The sequence below is a fragment of the Pogona vitticeps genome, chromosome 14 (assembly GCF_051106095.1).
Source record: "Pogona vitticeps strain Pit_001003342236 chromosome 14, PviZW2.1, whole genome shotgun sequence".
In the NCBI taxonomy this organism is placed as follows: Eukaryota; Metazoa; Chordata; class Lepidosauria; order Squamata; family Agamidae; genus Pogona; species Pogona vitticeps.
This window is the reverse complement of record NC_135796.1, coordinates 603,673-621,807: the sequence shown is the minus strand read 5'-3', so window position 1 is coordinate 621,807 and position 18,135 is coordinate 603,673. Positions and strand designations below refer to the sequence as shown.

At 58.9% G+C, this 18,135-nt stretch overlaps 1 protein-coding gene across 7 annotated transcripts in view; it reads left to right on the top strand.

Moving 5' to 3' along the window:
• Positions 1–18,029, top strand: part of DEPDC5 (DEP domain containing 5, GATOR1 subcomplex subunit) — a 35,645-nt gene extending 17,616 nt beyond the window's left edge. For 3 of the 7 annotated variants that reach the window (XM_072983290.2, XM_072983292.2, XM_072983293.2), the window contains 21 exons: positions 513–719; positions 915–1,050; positions 2,497–2,594; positions 3,543–3,608; positions 5,078–5,261; positions 5,816–5,976; positions 6,677–6,794; positions 7,012–7,179; positions 7,859–8,078; positions 8,565–8,704; positions 9,012–9,123; positions 11,834–11,979; positions 12,501–12,578; positions 12,881–13,013; positions 13,142–13,250; positions 14,540–14,764; positions 15,102–15,271; positions 15,382–15,553; positions 16,695–16,755; positions 16,930–17,012; positions 17,373–18,029. In XM_072983290.2, the coding sequence (XP_072839391.2) occupies positions 513–719; positions 915–1,050; positions 2,497–2,594; positions 3,543–3,608; positions 5,078–5,261; positions 5,816–5,976; positions 6,677–6,794; positions 7,012–7,179; positions 7,859–8,078; positions 8,565–8,704; positions 9,012–9,123; positions 11,834–11,979; positions 12,501–12,578; positions 12,881–13,013; positions 13,142–13,250; positions 14,540–14,764; positions 15,102–15,271; positions 15,382–15,553; positions 16,695–16,755; positions 16,930–17,012; positions 17,373–17,665 (3,080 nt within the window). In that variant the 3' untranslated portion in view covers positions 17,666–18,029. Of the gene's footprint in view, positions 1–512; positions 720–914; positions 1,051–2,496; positions 2,608–3,542; positions 3,609–5,077; positions 5,262–5,815; positions 5,977–6,676; positions 6,795–7,011; positions 7,180–7,858; positions 8,079–8,564; positions 8,705–9,011; positions 9,124–11,833; positions 11,980–12,500; positions 12,579–12,880; positions 13,014–13,141; positions 13,251–14,539; positions 14,765–15,101; positions 15,272–15,381; positions 15,554–16,694; positions 16,756–16,929; positions 17,013–17,372 lie in introns of those variants that run through there. The other 4 variants (XM_072983294.2, XM_072983295.2, XM_072983298.2 and 1 more) reach the window with 4 other exon arrangements.
• The last annotated feature ends 106 nt before the right edge of the window (positions 18,030–18,135 follow it).

Genomic DNA, 18,135 nt, shown 5'->3' with positions numbered 1-18,135 from the left:
ACTCTTGGCCCGGGAAACAGCCTGGCCCTCCCCCCCCCTCCCCATGGTGTCTAGAGTCTTGTCATGGGCTTTTGACTCTCCCGGGATCTCGGGGGGGGGTCCTCTATTGGGAGGGGGAGGTACTCTGTAGACTCTGAAAGTCCTCTGCAAGCACCATCGTGAGCCGTGCCAGGAACTACCAGGGGGTCCCGGGGTTTTCCTCGGCCCTGTGCAGAATCCTAGCCTCCACTTCCCAGGCGAGGCTGGCCGGCCTTTCTTTAGGCTTCTGGAGGCTCCCGGGTGAAGGAAACCCAGCATGCGCTTCCTTCTCCCCCACCTGAGCTACAGTCACCCGTCCCTGGTGGTCTGTTTCTGCCCGAGTCTCTCTAGGAAAAAAAAGGGGGTGCTGAGCAGAAAGCCCCTAGGGCTCAGCCTGTCCGTTGGCTACTCCAGTGTCCTGCACAGGGCGTGGTGGTTTGTGGCATGTGCACAGAGCTTCCTGCAAATGCAGCTGTTTTGCTTTTGCTTTCCAGATGCCCTGGAGAACATGCTGGAATCTCAGCAACGTGATTCCAGTGCACCCGGAAGGTTCCATGTGGGCAGTGCGGAGTCGATGCTGCACATCCGCTCCGCTGGTGGTTATGGGCCCCAACGGGCGCTCATCAACCCCTTTGCCCCCTCCCGGATGCCCATGAAGCTCACCTCCAACCGGAGGCGCTGGATGCACACGTTCCCCGTGGGTGAGCAATTCCCTTTCCCCCTTTATCAGGGGCAAACTTGGCTCCTTCTCATCTCTCCGGCTGCCGCCTGGGACTTCTGTTTCTGGACGTCTCCTCGTCCTTCAGGCCGTCCAGGGTCTTGGCAGCGGATGGGGGAAAGAAGAGCAGGAGGTTAGGGGTCAGATCCTGCTACCCTGACATTCCGTTCCTCGGCAGGTCCTTCCGGAGAAGCCATCCAGATCCATCACCAAACCCGGCAGAACATGGCAGAGATGCAGGGCAGTGGGCAGAGAGACTGGACCCACTCCTCAGCCGAGCTGCTGGAGCTGGCTTATCACGAGGCCGCGGGCAGGTGAGGCCGTCCTGAGTGGGACAGGAAAAGGCCAACAAGGCTGGTCTGCTCCGAGGTTCGCCGCTTGCAAGCCTCCTCCGCACACCCGGGGGGGAACCGTCCTGGTTCTTCTCTGTGGCTTCTGTGAATGCACATCATTGGGTTGTTCTGCACCTGCGTAGGACCTCTCGGAAGTTCCTAGAGCTTAAAGACATGTGATTAGTAGGACGTACCCAGTGGAGTGCATGCTCAACCCGCCAGAAGTCCCCTCAGCTCCTGTAAGAGTCCGCTGCTGTGAAACAGCTATATTAAAAAAAGACAACGTGACGGGCAGAGGGGAGGATGAGTGGGAGGTGCGGGTTCACAGAGGACCACTCGAAGAACCCTGGTTACAGGCAGGCCACCTCTCTTTCGCCTCTCCGCCCCCGACAGAACCTGCTGGGAAGCTCAGCGGTTGAGGTCTCTGGCCGTGGAGTCAGAGAGAGGCTGGGAGTTGGATTTTCCCCCGCTGGGCCTCCTTGACCCGATGATGATCCGTAGGGTCCCTTCCAGCTCTGCCATTCCAAGACGGTGATGATTTTCAGAAGCCTCCATTGAGAGTACACTGACTGGCGCAGGGCACGGTCCCTTCTCTTCAGTATTGGGAGACTCTCTGGGCTGCCCCTGGCCTCCCAGCATGCGCTCGCCTTAGGCCACTTGTCAAGCTCCGCTTCCTCTGTTGTGCGCACAGCAGGTCCTTCTCGTGGGCGAGGCTGACCCTGGCAGTCAGCAGACCTTAGTGGGAATGAGGTCTTGGTTCAGATCTCTGTGAGTTGCTCTTGAGCCCACAGGTCTGGACTGGCCGTGTCTTTAAAGACCCCAGTATCTGCTCACATCTGCTACATTCCCCAGTTGTTCCTGGCTCTCGAGGTCTGCGGTAGAATTGCCAGGAGTTCCTTGGAGAGAATGAAGTGGCATCGCTGTGTGCTTGGGAGCCCCAAAGCCCTGATCCCAGAGTTAGCTGGCCTTTGCAGAGGTTACTGCTGTCTTGGGAGTCAGGTGACCCACGTGGAAGGGTGACCCACGCGGAGGCATGCGGTGGACGGCCTCTCTCGTTCCCTCTCTTTCCCTCCCCTCTATTCCTATCTTGGACAGGCCCTTCGCACTCTCTGCACCTTTTTTTGTGTGGAGCCAAACGCTGGCAGGTTGAGTGGTCTGAACCCCCCCGGGGAGCTTTCAAGGCCTGCTCGGCTGCCCAGGGGTTCCTCTTCTGCTAAGAGAGGAGGGTTGACGTAGTGCAGGTCTTCCAGGGTGGGCTGCTCCCTTGTCTGGTGGGGATAAGGACGCTCCAGAGATGGGGGGAAAGGGGTGTGTGTGAAAGGACAGCAATGGCAAGGTCTTTTAACCGCTGCCGCTGGGGGACAAGCACGGCCTCCTGTGTCTTGGGAGCCAGTGGACAGATTCCCTCCTCTTCTCCTCCTGCTTCAGGCACGGAGTTCCTCGGCATCCGGAGGACAGTGCCTCCTTCTCCAGCTTCGGAGGCGTGGAGGATTACCCTCACCCGCTAATGGGCAGCCATGATGCAGGTGACCCCCAGGGGTATGCGCAAAGCGGGGTGGGGATGGGGGGGCTCTTCCCAAATGGGGTGGGGGCTGCTGGAAAACGGCCGTCTTTTTTCTGTGGGCCCAGTAGACTCTCTGTGCCACCGTGGAAGGATCTATGCAGCTCGTCCTAGATATGTGGGCGTGCCTACACAGCTGCGTGTGCACATGGTAGTTTTAGTTAAAATGCACGTATGAGATGAGCCTTGCAAACAGGAAACGTCCATCGAGTCCAGCAGAGCATCATCCGAGCCGTTCTAAGCCAGGGAAGACCCTCGCAGACCGTTTCCGGTTTAGGAAGACCTTCACAGGCTCTGCCTGGTGGGCGGTTGTGAGAAAGGAGGTCCCTGCGCTGAGACCAGGCTCCCCAAAGCTCTTGGCCACGTCTCAGTCCAAAGCCCGCCTTGTTTGGGGGCTCGTCACTCTGGTTGGAGGGAAGTCGGGAAGAGACCTCAGCCCTTCTGCAAAAAATGGCGCCCGCTTTGGCTTGAGTAGAGCCAGGGTGAGCTCGTGCAGAAGGCCCCTCCACACCCCAGCGAAGGTTTGGGCCACGTCCCCTCCCTCCGCAGGGATGTCCCACCCTGGGCCACCATTCCCATCATGTGCCTTTTGCTGAAGCCCAAGTGGAGCGGCGGGTCGGTCGGTCGGTGCTTCCCTGCCTTGTTGAGGAACAGCCCGAAAGTCATAGGAGGGAAGGACCCCGGCCTCTGCTTCAAGGCAGGGGGAAGAGCTGAGGCAGGTTCCTGTTTAAGGCCATCACCCGGGGAATCCATTGCCAAATCCACAATTAAGCTTAACTCATAGGTAAATCCCGCAGAGTCGGCAGGGGTCTCTTTTGAGTTTGGGTCTTGCGGTCTTCTGTCCTTGGAAGGCCTTGGCCGGACTCTGTGCGTCCCGGCCCTGATGCTAACAACCTCTTTCTGCTTCTTGCAGGCGTGAACGCCCGAACCCAGAAGAAGGACGCCTCGGAAGGTGCTGTTTCGGATTCTCCGGATCCGAGTAAGTGAGGTGGTGATGGGGCTGGGAGGAAGACGGTCTCCGTGGGGATGTGGGGGGGGGCGTGAGCCACTTCAGAGGTCCGGCAGCCCCCCCCCCCGGCCCTGCTTTTCTTTCTCCTGGACCGCTCCATCCGGAGGTCCCCTCCTGTTAAGACGAGGGGAGGCCGTCCCGGGCAAAGCCTCCCAGCTTACCAGGTGATCCTCTTTGGCTTGGCCTTCCACTTCCAGCCTCACCTGAGCAAATGTGGAAGTCCAGTTTCTGTACACAAAGACACACACACACAGAAACCCGGTCTGGTTTATCCTACAAAGCAACTCATCCCGTGCGGTTTCAAGGCTGGGTCTTCCTCTGAGCCCTAAAGCAGGTGACATTCGTCTTGAAATCTGCTTTGAACAGGAACGCAAAGCTCTGGTGAATCAAATGTGCTGACCTTCAGGTAGAAGGTTTGCTCGCACTGAGCAGTTCATTGCACAGCAGATTGTGGAAACTTGGACAGAGCCCGTTGAAACGCACTTGGGAAAAACGGAATTTCACCAATGTTGGTTCCTTCTTTTCCCAAACAAGCAGAGAGCATCTTCGAAGGCACCATGGTCAGGCAGCTCCTTTGGAGAAGACTGCAAAATCGCCCCCTGTGTTTTCTCTGCCCCCCCCCTCCCCGTTACGAGTCCTGCACTACTTGTAGATCCAGAAACAGAGGAGTGGCTTTTTAGCAAGACTTCCCCCCCCCCCAAAAAAACCCCTTTGCTGTTTCCTTTCTTCCCCCACCCGCGCCCGGTGCCCCTTCCTGCCTTTCTCTGTGTTTCCCCCTTTCCCCGTTTCATAGGTCTGAGAACGTCCCCTTCTGCTCTTCCTCCTGCTGCGCTCGGCTGCCAAACGGCAGGGCTGGCCTGCTCTCTCTCTCGCCTCTCCTTCTGCCTTCCCTGCCCTCTGCCTCTGGCCAGGAAGGGGGCCTGGTGGAATAATTCTCTGGCTTGAAGTGTCCGTGGGCTCTCCTGTCCTTGCCCATCTCCACCTGATGAGGGTGGTGGTGGTGGTGGTGGTGGTTTTAATAATTCTGCGGCAGCTTCATTGGCTTGAGCTGAAAATCAACAGGCGACGGAACTGTGTGTTAACTTTTGAGACCCCTCTTGCATGCTGGGAGCGAATCGGCCTGGGCACGGTGATGTTTAACAAACTCTGTCTTTCTTTCCCTCCCTCTCCTCTCCCCCTGCTTTCCCATCCCTGGCAACACTCCTGACCTCCCACCACATCTTTTCTGCCCCTTCCGCCTTTCCCGTTGGCTTCTTGGGCCCCTCCTTCCTTCCTCTTGTGTGTTTTTTCCCCCCACCCTCTTCTTTTCCTCTCCTTCCTCGCCCCGGCTGTCTCCCATCCTCTGCTCCTGCTGACGCTCACACGCACGCACACACGCACCCTGATGTCCCAACTCCTCCTGCCCCGCTTGCCCTCCGCCCTGTGATGACACGAGGCAGTTCTGACGCTGTCTGCTCCCCCCGTAGTGCCAGGCTTCTGTTGTACAGTCGGGGTGGACTGGAAGTCTCTCACCACTCCGGCTTGCCTCCCCCTCACCACCGATTACTTCCCGGACCGCCAGAGCCTGCAGAACGACTATACCGAGGGTTGCTATGATCTCCTTCCTGAGGCTGATCTGGACAGGTATGGACTCCTTCAAGGGGGGGGGGGGAGGGGGTGTGTGAAGGGAGCCACTCCTGCAGTGGGTGGGGGAAACGAAAGCCATCTCAGCCTCTAGGGCTGCTCTGTTGCCGCCGTTTGGATGTGTTGCGAAGGGGGGGGGTTATAGGCTGTTAAGTCTACCTCCCAGCAGTGCCCCTGGGAGGGTGACAGGGTTACTCAGGGAAGCCCAGCTAGTCTGCACACACACACACCATGCTCGTGCGCACGCTCTTGGGTACATGCGCGAAGCGGTGCCCTGCCTTCCTCAACCAGTCTGCAGTCCCAAAAAGATTGGGGACCGCTGTTCTAGAGGGCTGGTCAGGGGGTGGGGGGGAGCCTTTTCATGGCACCTGATGTTTGGTAGAAGACAGCCCAAGCTTCAAAGCAATTTCGGGAAGGATCTTTGGGCCACCCGTGATGGCCGGTCCTTCCTGGGCCCAGGAGGAGCAGAAAGAAGGGAGGGGGTGGGATCCCCTTGCTTTGAACAGTGCTGCCTGTGCTGACCCCTCCCGGCCGCCCCTTTTCTCCCCTGGCAGGAGGGACGAGGAAGGGGTGCTCATGACCGCCCAGCAGGTCTTTGAGGAGTTCATCTGCCAGCGGCTCATGCAGGGCTACCAACTCATCGTGCAGAGCAAGGCCCCGAAGCCGCCGGCCGCCGGGCCGCCCCCTCTCAGCAGCAGTCCCTTGTACAGCCGAGGTGAGAGGGGCTCCCACTCAACCCCCCAAGCCCAGCCCCCCCGGCCTGCCTGCCTCCCCCTTCTCTTTTGAGAAGGGCCTGTTATATCGGGGGCAAGGTCTCCCTCCCCCTCTTCTCTAGAAAACAATGGTTCTCAAAGGGGCCAAGAATGCCATTTTAAAAAAACCCACAAAACTTTAAAGTCAATAATCTTTATAAATACCAGTTACGCTGATTGTAGTTTTCTTAGCAACATTGCATGGATTTGCCATTTTGCTGATGTCTTGGGGTCTGGTACCAAAGTTCAGAATTTACAGAACAAAATAGACTGCTTGTGCCAAGATTCGGCAGCTGGGCGCAAGCATTCGGGGGTTGGCCCAAAGATCTAGGTTAGAGCCACCTTGCGGAGTCTCCCTATATCCAGGCGGCAGAACGTCCTGGTGGACGGTGCCTTTCCCTCAATGCAGCAAACATGAATCTTGAAAGAAATGGCCAAACCCATCTGCCGGCATGGTCACCTCCGCCCTCCAGGGGCCCCTTGGAAATGAAGGCTCTCGCCCGGACCTCAAAAGCTGGGGCTGGCAGGGCCACACATGGCTTTCGAGGGAGCCCCCACCCCTTCCGAGCCCTTTGCCAGTTTGGGAAGGAGGCGCAGGTCCGGGGCATGAACTGAGCGGGCCTCCCCTCAGCATGTGTTGCTGGGCTTGTGTCTTTCAACCAGGGCTTGTGTCACGAAACCGGCCGGAGGAGGAGGATCAGTACTGGCTGAGCATGGGGCGGACCTTCCACAAAGTCACCCTGAAGGACCGGATCATCACGGTCACTCGCTATTTGCCCAAGTGAGTCTCTGGGTCTCTGAGAACCCGCCACCAGCTCACCCACCCATGGGGCCCATGCCCTGATCGTCCGGAGGGCAGCCCGTGGAGGGAGGCCCTGGCGGGCTGAGAGGATGCTGGCGTGCCGAATGGCTTGGGCCACGTCCCTGGGAGATGGCGTTCCCAAGCCCCTACGAATCGGCCACTTACACAGAGGCTTCCTCTGGCATCTCTCTCTTAGGTATCCCTACGAGTCCGCCCAGATCAGCTACACCTACAGCCTGTGTCCCTCCCACTCGGACTCCGAGTTTGTCTCCTGCTGGGTGGAGTTCTCCCACGAGAGGCTGGAGGAATATAAGTGGAATTACCTGGACCAATACATCTGCTCGGCGGGTTCAGAAGATTTCAGGTAAGCCGGGAGCGGGACCAGCCTCCCCTCCCCTCCCCTCCCCTCTAGGGCCCGTGACTTTTCCACTCTGGCCGGCCAGCGTTCCGGCTCCTCACCGAGAACACCTTAGGGGAGAGAGAGCTCAAGGTAAGCCCTCCCTGCCCGCTGGGCGCAAGGCAGTTCTGCGGGAAGGCTGGGCCAGCTACAGGGGAAGGACTGGCGAGGCTCCTCCGCCTGGTCTCTTCAGTCAAGATTGCACCGTGTGCCCTCCATGTCCACTCACGTCCGAGCTGGAATTCCAACCCCGCTTCTCACCGCCATCCTCCGTAACACCAGAAATCTGCTTGGGACGTTTTCCTCGTCCACCACGGCAGGGATTTTTTTTTTGCTGTGGGCCGGCCTAAGATGTACCCAGGGGTCGGGGGGGGGGAGTGCCAGTTCACATGAACATAGTGGGATCCAGCAAAACACACCTGCGGATGGGGAACTGGTGGTTTCTACTGTTAAAACAGTCAGCAGCAGCAGAAACGATGTAGGGAGGAGGCACGCACAGGTGTGGGCGTCCTGTCGGTGAGACCATGCGTACGGGGCTTCTCCGTGAAAGCGAGGTGCGTGTCCAGGGAGGAGTGATTCATCTTCAGTTTAATCCCTTCGTCCTTTTCCTTGGCCTTCTCCCCTTGTGGGTTCCTTTCTCGCGCAGCCTCATTGAGTCGCTGAAATTCTGGAGAACGCGCTTCCTGCTGCTGCCAGCCTGCATCAGCGCCACCAAGCGCATCATGGAGGGCGAAGCGCACTGCGACGTCTACGGGGACAAGACCCGCTCGGACGAGGAGGAGTGGCAGCTGCTGGACGGCTTCATCCGCTTCGTGGAGGGGCTGAACCGCATCCGCCGGCGCCATCGCTCGGACCGCATGATCCGGGTGAGCCTGCGGGGAACCCCTGGGGGCTGTGTATGGGTCCTGGGGGGGGGAGTGGGGCGGATGTTGGGGTGGCCGCCCTGAAGTCTGAGGAGGAGGAGAAAAAAGAGGGCCTTTCTGTAGTCTCTCCCCGGGCAGGAAACTAGGTGGCCTCCGCCGTTCCCTCTTGTCCTTTGGACAGAGGACGACTGGCTGCTGGAAGAAGACCTTTGACGCAGGAGGAGGCCATGGTGGTTAAAGAGGCCTTCCGAAATGGCTTTTTAATTCAACAGCTGTCTTACTGCTTTGATTGGTGTAACGGTTTCCGCCTTGCAACTTTCTCTCTTGCTTTTATTTCTTTTTCACCTTGTGCTGAGCTGCCTCTTGTCTCAGTTCTGGAAGAATGGCGGGCGGGGGGGGCTGAAATAAATAATAAACTGTATCAAACAGCTCCATGTGTCTCCCACTCTACAACTGGTTATCTTTCCCCCCTCTCTCTCTTCTGCTCAGAAAGGGTCCTCGATGAAAGGACCCTTGCAGATGGTGGGGCCACTCCCCACCCACTCCCTGGAAGCGTCTGGGCCTCCTCCGCTGGTCAAGAAGGGGACCTCGGCGCTCTCGGCCCTGCTGGAGATGGAAGCCACCCAGAAGTGAGTCGGGAGTCTAGAGAGGGGTGCCTAGGCGGGGGGGGGGGTGCTCGGCAAAAGCCGCTTTGGCTCCCTGGAGGGCAAAAGCTCTCGGTGGTCTGACCTTCTGGCCTTCCAGAGTTTGGGGAGCAACTTCTCTGAGGTTGTCCTGAGGGCTCCTTTGCCTGCCGTTTCTAGAGCTGCTTGGCAGGCACAGGGCGGCGGGGTCTCAGGCTGAGGCCAGCGGGTTGTGGGGATTTGAATGCCGAGAGAGAGAGAGAGATTTTAATCATTGGGGCTGGGCGGGTTCCGATTCCTTTTTTCTCTCCAGGACCCTAGGAGAGCAGCAAACGGGAGCAGTCGCTGGGAAGAGCTGCATCCAGCCAGCCGAGGGTAGCGCTGTGGCCATGACCCCCAGCACCTATGTGGACAGTCCACGAAAGGTAAAAAAGAAGAAGATAAGGTCTCCCAGGCTCTGTTTAGAAGCGTGTGTTTGTAGGGGGGGGGGGAATGTCAGCAAGAGCAAGATGCACCCTGTGTTCCAGGATCAACCCTGATCAATAAAGGACCGCAACTCAAAAGACCAATGAGGTCTTTTAAGATCCCTGGGATGGTGGAATTGCACGGCGTAAAAGTCGGGGGTGAGGTGGGGGGAGGTGTCTGCTGTCAGAACATACTGTGCCGGTGGAAGCCAAGCTGCCTCTGCAGAAGAGGAGGCTGCCCACGCGGGGAGGAACTGGCCAGGATCCAGCATCAGCCTGGTTCTGCGGTTTCAGAAAAGGAGCATCTGTTGTTCCTGCCGCAGAGAGAGAGGCTCGTTTGATGATAGTGGGGGCGAGAAACTATGAGATCTTGTTTGGGGATCTCCAAGTCCCTGGCAGGCAGGCAGGCAGGAGAGAGCGAGAGCGCCTGTCCCCCCCCCCCGCAAGATGTCTGTTCTTCTCTCCTGAGGTTACTCTTCCATGTGTTTTGCGGTTCCAACACTGCAAGCAGCCAGAGGCCGGGATCCTGTTAGTGACATCTGCCGGCATAACTCTGCTGACGTGGCTTTCCAGCAGCAGATTCTTGGCAGTTGAGAAGCCGACCTCAGCCTTGGTTGCTGCCCTCCAGCCACCTGACTTGGGGTCTGATAGCAAACCCCACTGTCCTCTTGTGGTGATTCACTGCTGGAATGTACACCAGTGGGATTATGGCAGCATAAATCTGCCACAGGATTCTGAGCCAGTTAAAACGATGTGGGGAAAAGAGGAGGGCAAAAAGGAAAAGAGATACCGTGATGGGTTTTAGTTCTTGAGACCTCACCATCAGGCAGGGCATTGCAAAATTAGGGCAGAGGAGTGGAAAAATTCCAAATTCATCTTGGCCAGATGGTGTAGCCGGTGTGTTTGTGTGTGTTCCATTACGTCCCAGATTGGAAACTGCAGCTCCAGTTAGCTTGAGGAGTGGGGGTCCTGAAGCCTCAGATCAAGAGATGATTCCTAAAAATGCTGCCTAAAAACACGCAGCCCAGTTTTTCGATGCGGGAAGAGACCGCAAGTGTTGATGTCCATTGACTCGACTACAGGTGGAATGGAGTGAGTCGGTTTCCGGGGCAGCGGGAACACAAACCCCGTTTGTCCGGCACGTATTTATGGAGTTGCCGTGAAGTGTTTGGAGAGTGGTAGAGAAAAGGGAAGGGACGTGCCTAAAAGGTCTGAGGCAGTGGATCTAAGACCCAGCATTAAAGTCTTAGAGGCTTTTTTTTTGCACAGAGCAAAATGCTGCACAAATGAGCAATCCTTTGCAGCTTTCAGCGCCGTTGGGTGAGATAGTCGGCCCGTCAAGGGTGGGGGTTCCAGGACTGTCTTGTCGTTCAAACAAGTCAAGCGGATTCAGGGGCACAGAGCCTGAGGGGAGCGGCTTTAGAGGATGACCTTTTCAGGGCCTTCGTTTGGACGGGGGTCCCTCCCCTGCCTGGCCCGCCCCGCCCGGCTGCTCTTTTCTCCCCGACTTTGCTTCCCCCCAATGTGGTGCCCGCTCTCGTGGGCTTCTAACCACCACCACGGGGCTGTCTGTCGACAGCAGGCGGAAGCCAGTTGGTGCGGCCGGCTTGCCTCCCGGCGGAGGCGTGAGGGGTTTGGGTTCTTTCCAGGACTTCCTTTCTGGTTCTTTCTGCCACAGCCCACAATCCGGCTCTGCTGGCAGAGGAGAAATATTTCGTAGCACGTCACTCAGCTGGCCAAGTGAGGCCTGGCCATGGAGGAGATACTAAATCCCCCAAGACACACACGGGGGGCGCTCAGGACATCTTAAACGGGACGCATGGCTTTGTCATCCCTTCTTTCTTTATTTTTAAATTTATTGAAAATATAGTTTACCCTGCTGTCCTCTTTAGAAAGACCCACTTCTTTCCATCTTCCAGAACACACACAGGTTATTGGAGGCCCGGGGGGGTGGGGAGAGACACAGTTCAGTCTGAAGTCCTCCCAGGCAGTGGCCGTGGCAGCAAAAGGCTGCTCGTGACCTTGAAGTCGGACCCCCCCTCGAGGGCCGGGACTCTTCTCCTCTCCGTCTTGTGTTGGCCCCGGTGGGCAGGGAATGTGCCACGGAAAGAGACTGGCCACATTTCCTAGCCTTTGCGGTGGACCGTGCTGGCCGTGGGTGTTGAGCAGGTGCTGGTGAGGATCGCCCTGGGAAAAGCTGAAGGCCGGAAGAAACGAGGAAGAGAGAAGACCAGGCGGATGGACTCAAGCCAGGCTGTCGAGGACAGGAAGACCTTCTGGCCGTCACGGAAGTCATGCGGTCACCATAAATTGGAAGCCGCTTGGGGGCATGTGACGTAACAATGAGACAATCCTGACTGGGGGCCAGCTTGACGGTCTGGTCCTCTTTCCCATGGTATCCTGAGGAATCTCCTCCTAAAGGTCTCGAGGTGGATGAGGGAGGAAGGTCTCGGAGAAGAACGCCGGGTGGAGGCTGGAGGAAGACTCAGCCCTCTTGCCTGCCGAGAGGACGAGGAAGACGACCGGCGCCCCAGGACCTAAAATTAGTGGCAGCGCTTGCACCCGTGCCTGGAGGGGCTTGGGTCCTTGCGGGGTCCCTCGTTCTGTGATGGGTGTGTGGGGGAAGGGAACAGACACAACTCTTGATGATGTCTCTCCTTCACCTCCCCAGGTCTCGGTTGACCAGACCGCCACGCCTGCTGCCCTCGAAGGCAACGCTTTGAACAGCACAGCACAGGCCGTGGATCGGAGCAGCGCTCCAGCCTCCCAGAACGCAGGGGAGCCGGGCTCTGCGGGCTCCGGCTCCACGGAGAGCAGGTAAGGGAAGAGGTGGAGGCGGTCCACGTGGGAAAGATGGACGCAGGACGTCAGCTTGGAAGTGGGGATGGGGTGGGGCTGAGTTTTGAGCCCTGGGCCCGAATCCCGCCACTCGTCCCCGGCCAGGCCCATTGAAATAGTGGCTAGACGGAGAGGGGGTGGCGATGTGGGTCCCATGGATTCAAAGGGAAGGTTGGCGTTTTCTTGCTTTTGTGGGGTTCAGGCCCGAAAAGAGCTTCCCAAGGAAACGCAGCCCTTTGCAAAATAAAGGAGGCCTTGCTGAAGAGAAGCCACACACACCCCTCTTTTCTCCGAGGTGAACCAGCCTCTAGCTTTGAGCGTGTTTGCTTCCAGCCGTTGGCCGACAGTGCCTGTTGGGGGGGGGGCAGAGGGGCAGCCTCCCGAGAGGCCGAGGCCGTGGTGTCTCCTCTGCCACCCCTTGTCCACCTCCCGGGGGTTCATGAGGGTGGCGCCCCCTCGGTCTCCGGATGGCACAGCCACCCCTGGTTTCCACCTTGCAGCTCCCAGCCTGTGTCGGCAGAGATCCTGACTTCGTCGTCCACGTTGGCGGAAATCCTTGAAGCCATGAAACACCCCGTGTGAGTCGGGGCGACTGCGCTCCTTGCCCAGCTGGCCCTGGAAACGCCCTTTGGGTCCCACAAACCCTCATGAGGGCGGTGTCCCCACTCCAACCAACCCCAAGAGGCAGTGACTGTCAACAGAGGCGGCCAGGGGTGGGGAGGGCTGGGATCCAGCCTTCTTTCTCTCCCACGAAAACTCTGGTGGTGACTCTGGGTCGTCCCGTCCCCCCCCAAGCAGCAGCAGGAGGGGTGGGAGCTGGCAAGACAGGCACCATGGGGCCCATCTGTATTAATCCAGCCCTTCTCCTCTTGGGCTGCAGCACCGGGATCCAGCTGCTCTCGGAACAGAAGGGGCTCTCCCCGTCTTCCTTCATCAGCGCCGAGGTGGTCCACTGGCTGGTGAACATGGTGGAGGGGGTGCAGACCCAGGCCATGGCGATGGACATCATGCAGGTGAGGAGTGGCTGCGGTGTCTCCCGCTTTTGACCTCCCTCTCGCTCTGCCTGCCCAAAGCTTGCTCCTTCCTTCCTTCCAGCAGTGAAGGAGGGACCTTCCCCTCTCTTAATCTCCTCCTCTTTTAGAAAATGCTGGATGAGCAGCTGATCATGCATGCCTCCGGAGAGACCCTTCGCACCTTCCTCTATGGATTTTACTTCTATAAGATTGTGGAAGACAAGGAGCAGGAGCGAGGTGGGTGGCACAACAAGGCGGGGAGGTTCTGACGGCTACCCCCAGGATTGGGCTCGCTCGCTCGCTCATTCCCCTGTGTGTTCCGTTCCACACGCTTGGCACCCTTCACACCTGTCCCAGGATCCCTGCTCCTCCAGCCTACCCAGCAGAGCTCCCTCCCCAGGGTGTTGGCTCACACACACACCGACCCCCACCTCCAGGCCCCAAGCAACCTCTCCTCTGCTCCCACTGTTCCGGACACTGTCCATATTCCTAGGAACAGCTGTTCCCTGAGACCCAGGCGCTGCTGGCGGTTGGCGTCCACCTCTTTCGGTCTGGCACGGTCCCTGGGAAAGGTGTCACGAAGACGACACTGGGAAATCCTGAAAAAAGGGTCTTGCTCACATGCTAACTGTAAGGGAGCTCCAGATACCCGGAAATGATGAATCTGATGGGCTATAATTCCGAATCTGAATCCTTTGCTGGTTTTCCTCTTGCCCCAGCCCCCTCCCTGGGGAAACCCAGGGTGACCCTAATTGAGGGGCAGCAAGTTTTCTGCCCCCACCAGCCTTGGATGCCAGGAGGCCTTGGAAGTTTCCTTTCTCCAGAACTCGCTCCAGGATGCCCGAGAAATCGCTTTCGCTTCCTCCTTTAGCCAGCAGAAACCTCGCTGTTTGCTTTCTAATCTGTAGGAGTAAATGGGACTCCGAATATGAGGAATTATTATTACGGATATTTGGAATGATCTGGTTTGGGTATACAGTAGGACCCTCTTATCCACAGGATCAGTGTCTGCGGATTCACTTATCCACTGTCTGAAAATATTGAAAATATTAAAAGAAAAAGTCTAGAAATACATATTTCTAAAGATGAAGTTACCAGAACTGGCCACTAGTAAGAGCCACAGACCACTCAATGTATAGTGTTTGCTATTAAAATACTATATTATGTACTATCATCTGTGTTTTCCAGCATATGTGGGGGAGGTAGGACTTAGAACCGACACCCCCCCCCCCAGATACAGGGGTCCTGCTGTATTCAGAACTACCCGAATAGGGCATTTTTCAGTGAATTCCAAGTATTTCTGAATCCCAACGCACATTACTGCTAGAAATGGCTCTCGCTGGCTCCTTTGCACTTCCTTGCTGCCCTTTTAAGATTTCCGCCCGCTTTCCTTGCTCTGTCGGCTGTTTCTCACAGGGCTTGGTTTCCCAAAATTTTTTAATTATCTGGCTTCCCTGCCTTCTGTGTGCTCCTCAAGCCCCCGGGGCAACCTGCCATCCTGTTGTTTCCCCCCCCCCCCCTTGCAGTGGGAATCCAGCCGCCTTCCCTTTGGCACACGGCAACCAAGGACGACTTTTCGGCCTTCCAGCGGAAATGGTTCGAGGTGGCCTTTGTGGCCGAGGAGCTCCTTCACTCTGAGATCCCGGCTTTCCTCCTGCCCTGGCTGCCCAGCCGGCCGGCCTCCTACGCCAGCCGCCACAGCTCCTTCAGCCGCAGCTTTGGGGGCCGGAGCCAGGCTGCAGCGCTCCTGGGTAGGCCTGTCGGGGGGGGGAGTGTCGGGGGGATGTCGGCCACAATGGGGACAGAAGCAGGGGGCAGGATGTGGGGGGGGGCTTCGGTGGGTGCCGGCCTTAGTTTTGTCAGCGGTGCTGCAGGGCTCCTGTGTTGGAGAAGCACCAGGATCCTTCCCGGTAATGCACTGGAGGACGGGGAACTGCGTTTTGCCTGCTCGCTCTCGCACACCCCGCCGTCCTGGGGTTGCCTCGTTCCCAGCGGGACGGGGGGTTGGCAAAAGGTGGCCCCCTCAGCGGGCAGAGGGCTGACGCCTCCCCCTCACCGGTGCCTCCTCTCCCCCTTCCCCCATGGCAGCGGCCACGGTGCCCGAACAGCGCACGGTGACCCTGGATGTGGACGTCAACAACCGCACGGACCGCCTGGAGTGGTGCAGCTGCTACTACCATGGCAACTTCTCCCTGAGCGCCGCCTTCGAAATCAAACTGCACTGGATGGCGGTGACGGCGGCCGTCCTCTTCGAGATGGTGAGATCTTGGCATTCCTTCACCCTTGTGGGGTGTGTGTGCGGCAGCCGGTGCCTGGCGGAGGGGTTGCCAGGGCCCACAGGCTTCCTCGTCTTCTCTTCCACCCCCAGGTCCAGGGCTGGCACCGCAAGGCCACCTCCTGCGGCTTCCTGCTGGTCCCGGTGCTCGAAGGCCCCTTCGCCCTGCCCAGCTACCTGTACGGAGACCCCCTCCGGGCCCAGCTCTTCATCCCTCTCAGCGTCAGCTGCCTGCTGAAGGAGGGCAGCGAGCACCTCTTTGACGGTGAGGGGCCAGGCCCTGTGGGTGGGGTGTTGGGGGGCCTGCCCCCTGGGTGGAACATCTCTTCCTGCGACCGGGTCCCCGCGGAGGCCCTGGAGGGGGGGGACGGGGCGGAAGGAGAGGAACCTTCGCCAGCTGGAGATGGGAGGCTGCTTCCTGCTCTGCCTGGTTCCAGAACGCGAGAGGACCCAGGGACCGACGGTCAAGGCTTGCCCCTTTCTCTCTCTCTCTCTCTCTCCTGGGATTTCCCTGCATGAGCTGCTTGCCCGGGTGCAGCGCTGCCACTTCGCTGGGCCCTTGCCAGGCTGCTTTGTGCAGAGACCCGCAGGGCCCCTCCTCAGAGGGCAGGGCGTTGTGCCAGTCTGGTGGTGGGGAATGCCACCTTCCTGAAGGGGTGGACGAGCCCTCCTGGCACAACGTCCACCTCAAGGAGCGGCCTTCCTCCCACGTTTGAGGCCCTGGTCAGCCTGACTGGGAGCAGCCCAAGGGCGGGATCCCCTCGTTCATCTGCCCCCAGGAGCCCCCTGCTTCCTGCAGTGCCCGCAGGCCGAAGGACCCTCCAGCCGGAGGAAACTAGGCCCCTCTTTCCTCACTACACTACGAGAAGAGCGGAATAGAAATATTTTCAATAGGCCCGTGTGGGGGAGCAGAAAGACCTTTCCTTGCAAGGAAAACGAGGAAGCGAGGAAGGATGGCTGTGAGCGAGGGGCTCTTGTTCCATGCAAAAGCAGGGAGGAGAGCGGGGGGAGCCACTTGGGGAGGATCCGGACCGGGGGTGCCTCTTGGCTCCTTGTACCAGGGATGATGCTGCCGGGCGGAGAGGAAGGCCCCCCTCTCGGCCCCCTCCCGCCTCCTGCCACCTGGAGAGAGGTGGTGCTGGGGATTAAAGCTGGCACCTTCGGTAGGCAAACACCAGGTTCTCTGTGTGTGTGTGTGTGTCCGTGCGTGTGTGTCTGTGTGTTTCTCCTCTCCCTGCTGGATGGGACAGGGTAGATGCCACCTCTTCCCTGCACAGGCAGGCCCTGCAAGAGGGGGGAGGCCGGGATCTCATGGCTGCCGAGCTTGATCCCGTGGAGAAGCAGGGCTTTGGCAACCCGGCTGTGGCACTGGCGGCTTGACCTTGGCCTCTTGCGTTTCCTTCCAGGCTTTGAACCAGAGACCTACTGGGACCGCATGCATCTTCTCCAGGAGGCGATCGCTCACAGGTAACGGCAGGAGGGAGCTGCGGGCCAGCCCTCGGGTGCAGGAGGGACTCCCGGTTGCTACTCAGTAGCTGTGGAGTTCCCCGTTTGGGGAGGCAAAGGGGGTGGGGGAGTGGGGAGGGCTCCTGCCACGTCCCCCCACCCCCTGCCTGCAACAGCCTCTCTTGTCGTCTTCAGGTTTGGATTCATCCAAGACAAGTACTCGGCCTCCGCCTTCAACTTCCCTTCGGAGAACAAACCCCAGTATATCCACGTCACAGGTGAGGGGAGAGTGGTTTCCCCGGGTAGCCCTTTCTGGGCTCTTTCTAGCCACCGGCCCATCAGCCAGGGCAGAGCCACGCCCTGAGGATCCCGCCGCCCTCCGTCCCAAGGGATGGCAGGGGCCGGGCAGGGGGAGGAGCCCCCGTGGTGGAGCACAGTGAAGAAGCTGCAAGCTGTCGGGGCTTCCTCTGGATGCTTTCGGAGAGTCCTGCGGACAGCAGACGGCGGCGGGACTCTGAGCCAAGCCCCCCCCCCAAGGTCCTGGCACCCTCCCCTGGCCAAGAACAGAGGGTTGCCTGCTTGCTGGATTTGTCCCAGCTGGGTTGGGGCTGCCATGCCTTCTCCCTCCCTCCCTCCAGGAGCCGTGTTCCTGCAGCTGCCCTACTCCAAGCGCAAGTTCTCCGGCCAGCAGCGCCGCCGGCGCAACTCCACCAGCTCCGCCAACCAGAACGTCTTCTGCGAGGAGCGCATCGGCTACAACTGGGCCTACAACACCATGCTGACCAAGACCTGGCGCTCCAGCGCCACGGGGGACGAGAAGTTTGCCGACCGGCTGCTGAAGGACTTCACGGACTTCTGCGGGAACAAGGAGAACCGCCTCGTCTCCTTCTGGACCGCCTGCCTGGAGAAGATGCGGGCCAGCGCCCCTTGACGGGCCAAGATTCCCCCCCCCCGGGAGGCCGTGGGGGCTGAATTTAGTGGCCAGGAGCGGAAGTCGCCGGGCGGCCACTGGGAGGCCAGAGTCCGGCTGAGAACTCAACAGGCCAGTGGCCGAGATGACCGTTCGCGCAAGTGGATCCTCTCCTGGCCTCCTTTCAGCCCCCGCCTTAGAGAGCCGGGGGGGGGGGACCTATAAGCCAACTGTTGGAGCAGAAGAGAGGCCCAGAGGGCCGTCTTCCCAGCTAGCCGAGCAGAAGCTGTTCAGCCGTCACGGTTTTGTGCAGATAATGTAAAATATTCTCTATGTATACGTCTGTAAATAGGTTTGGAATAAAAATGTAAGCGATCAAACTGTTCTTCAGCCTGGGCTTCTCGATGTGGCGTTTCCGTCACAGAGAAGAAGCAGCGCATCAAAAAGGATGAAGGCAGAACGGGATGCTCCCCCCCCCCCCGGGTCCTTTC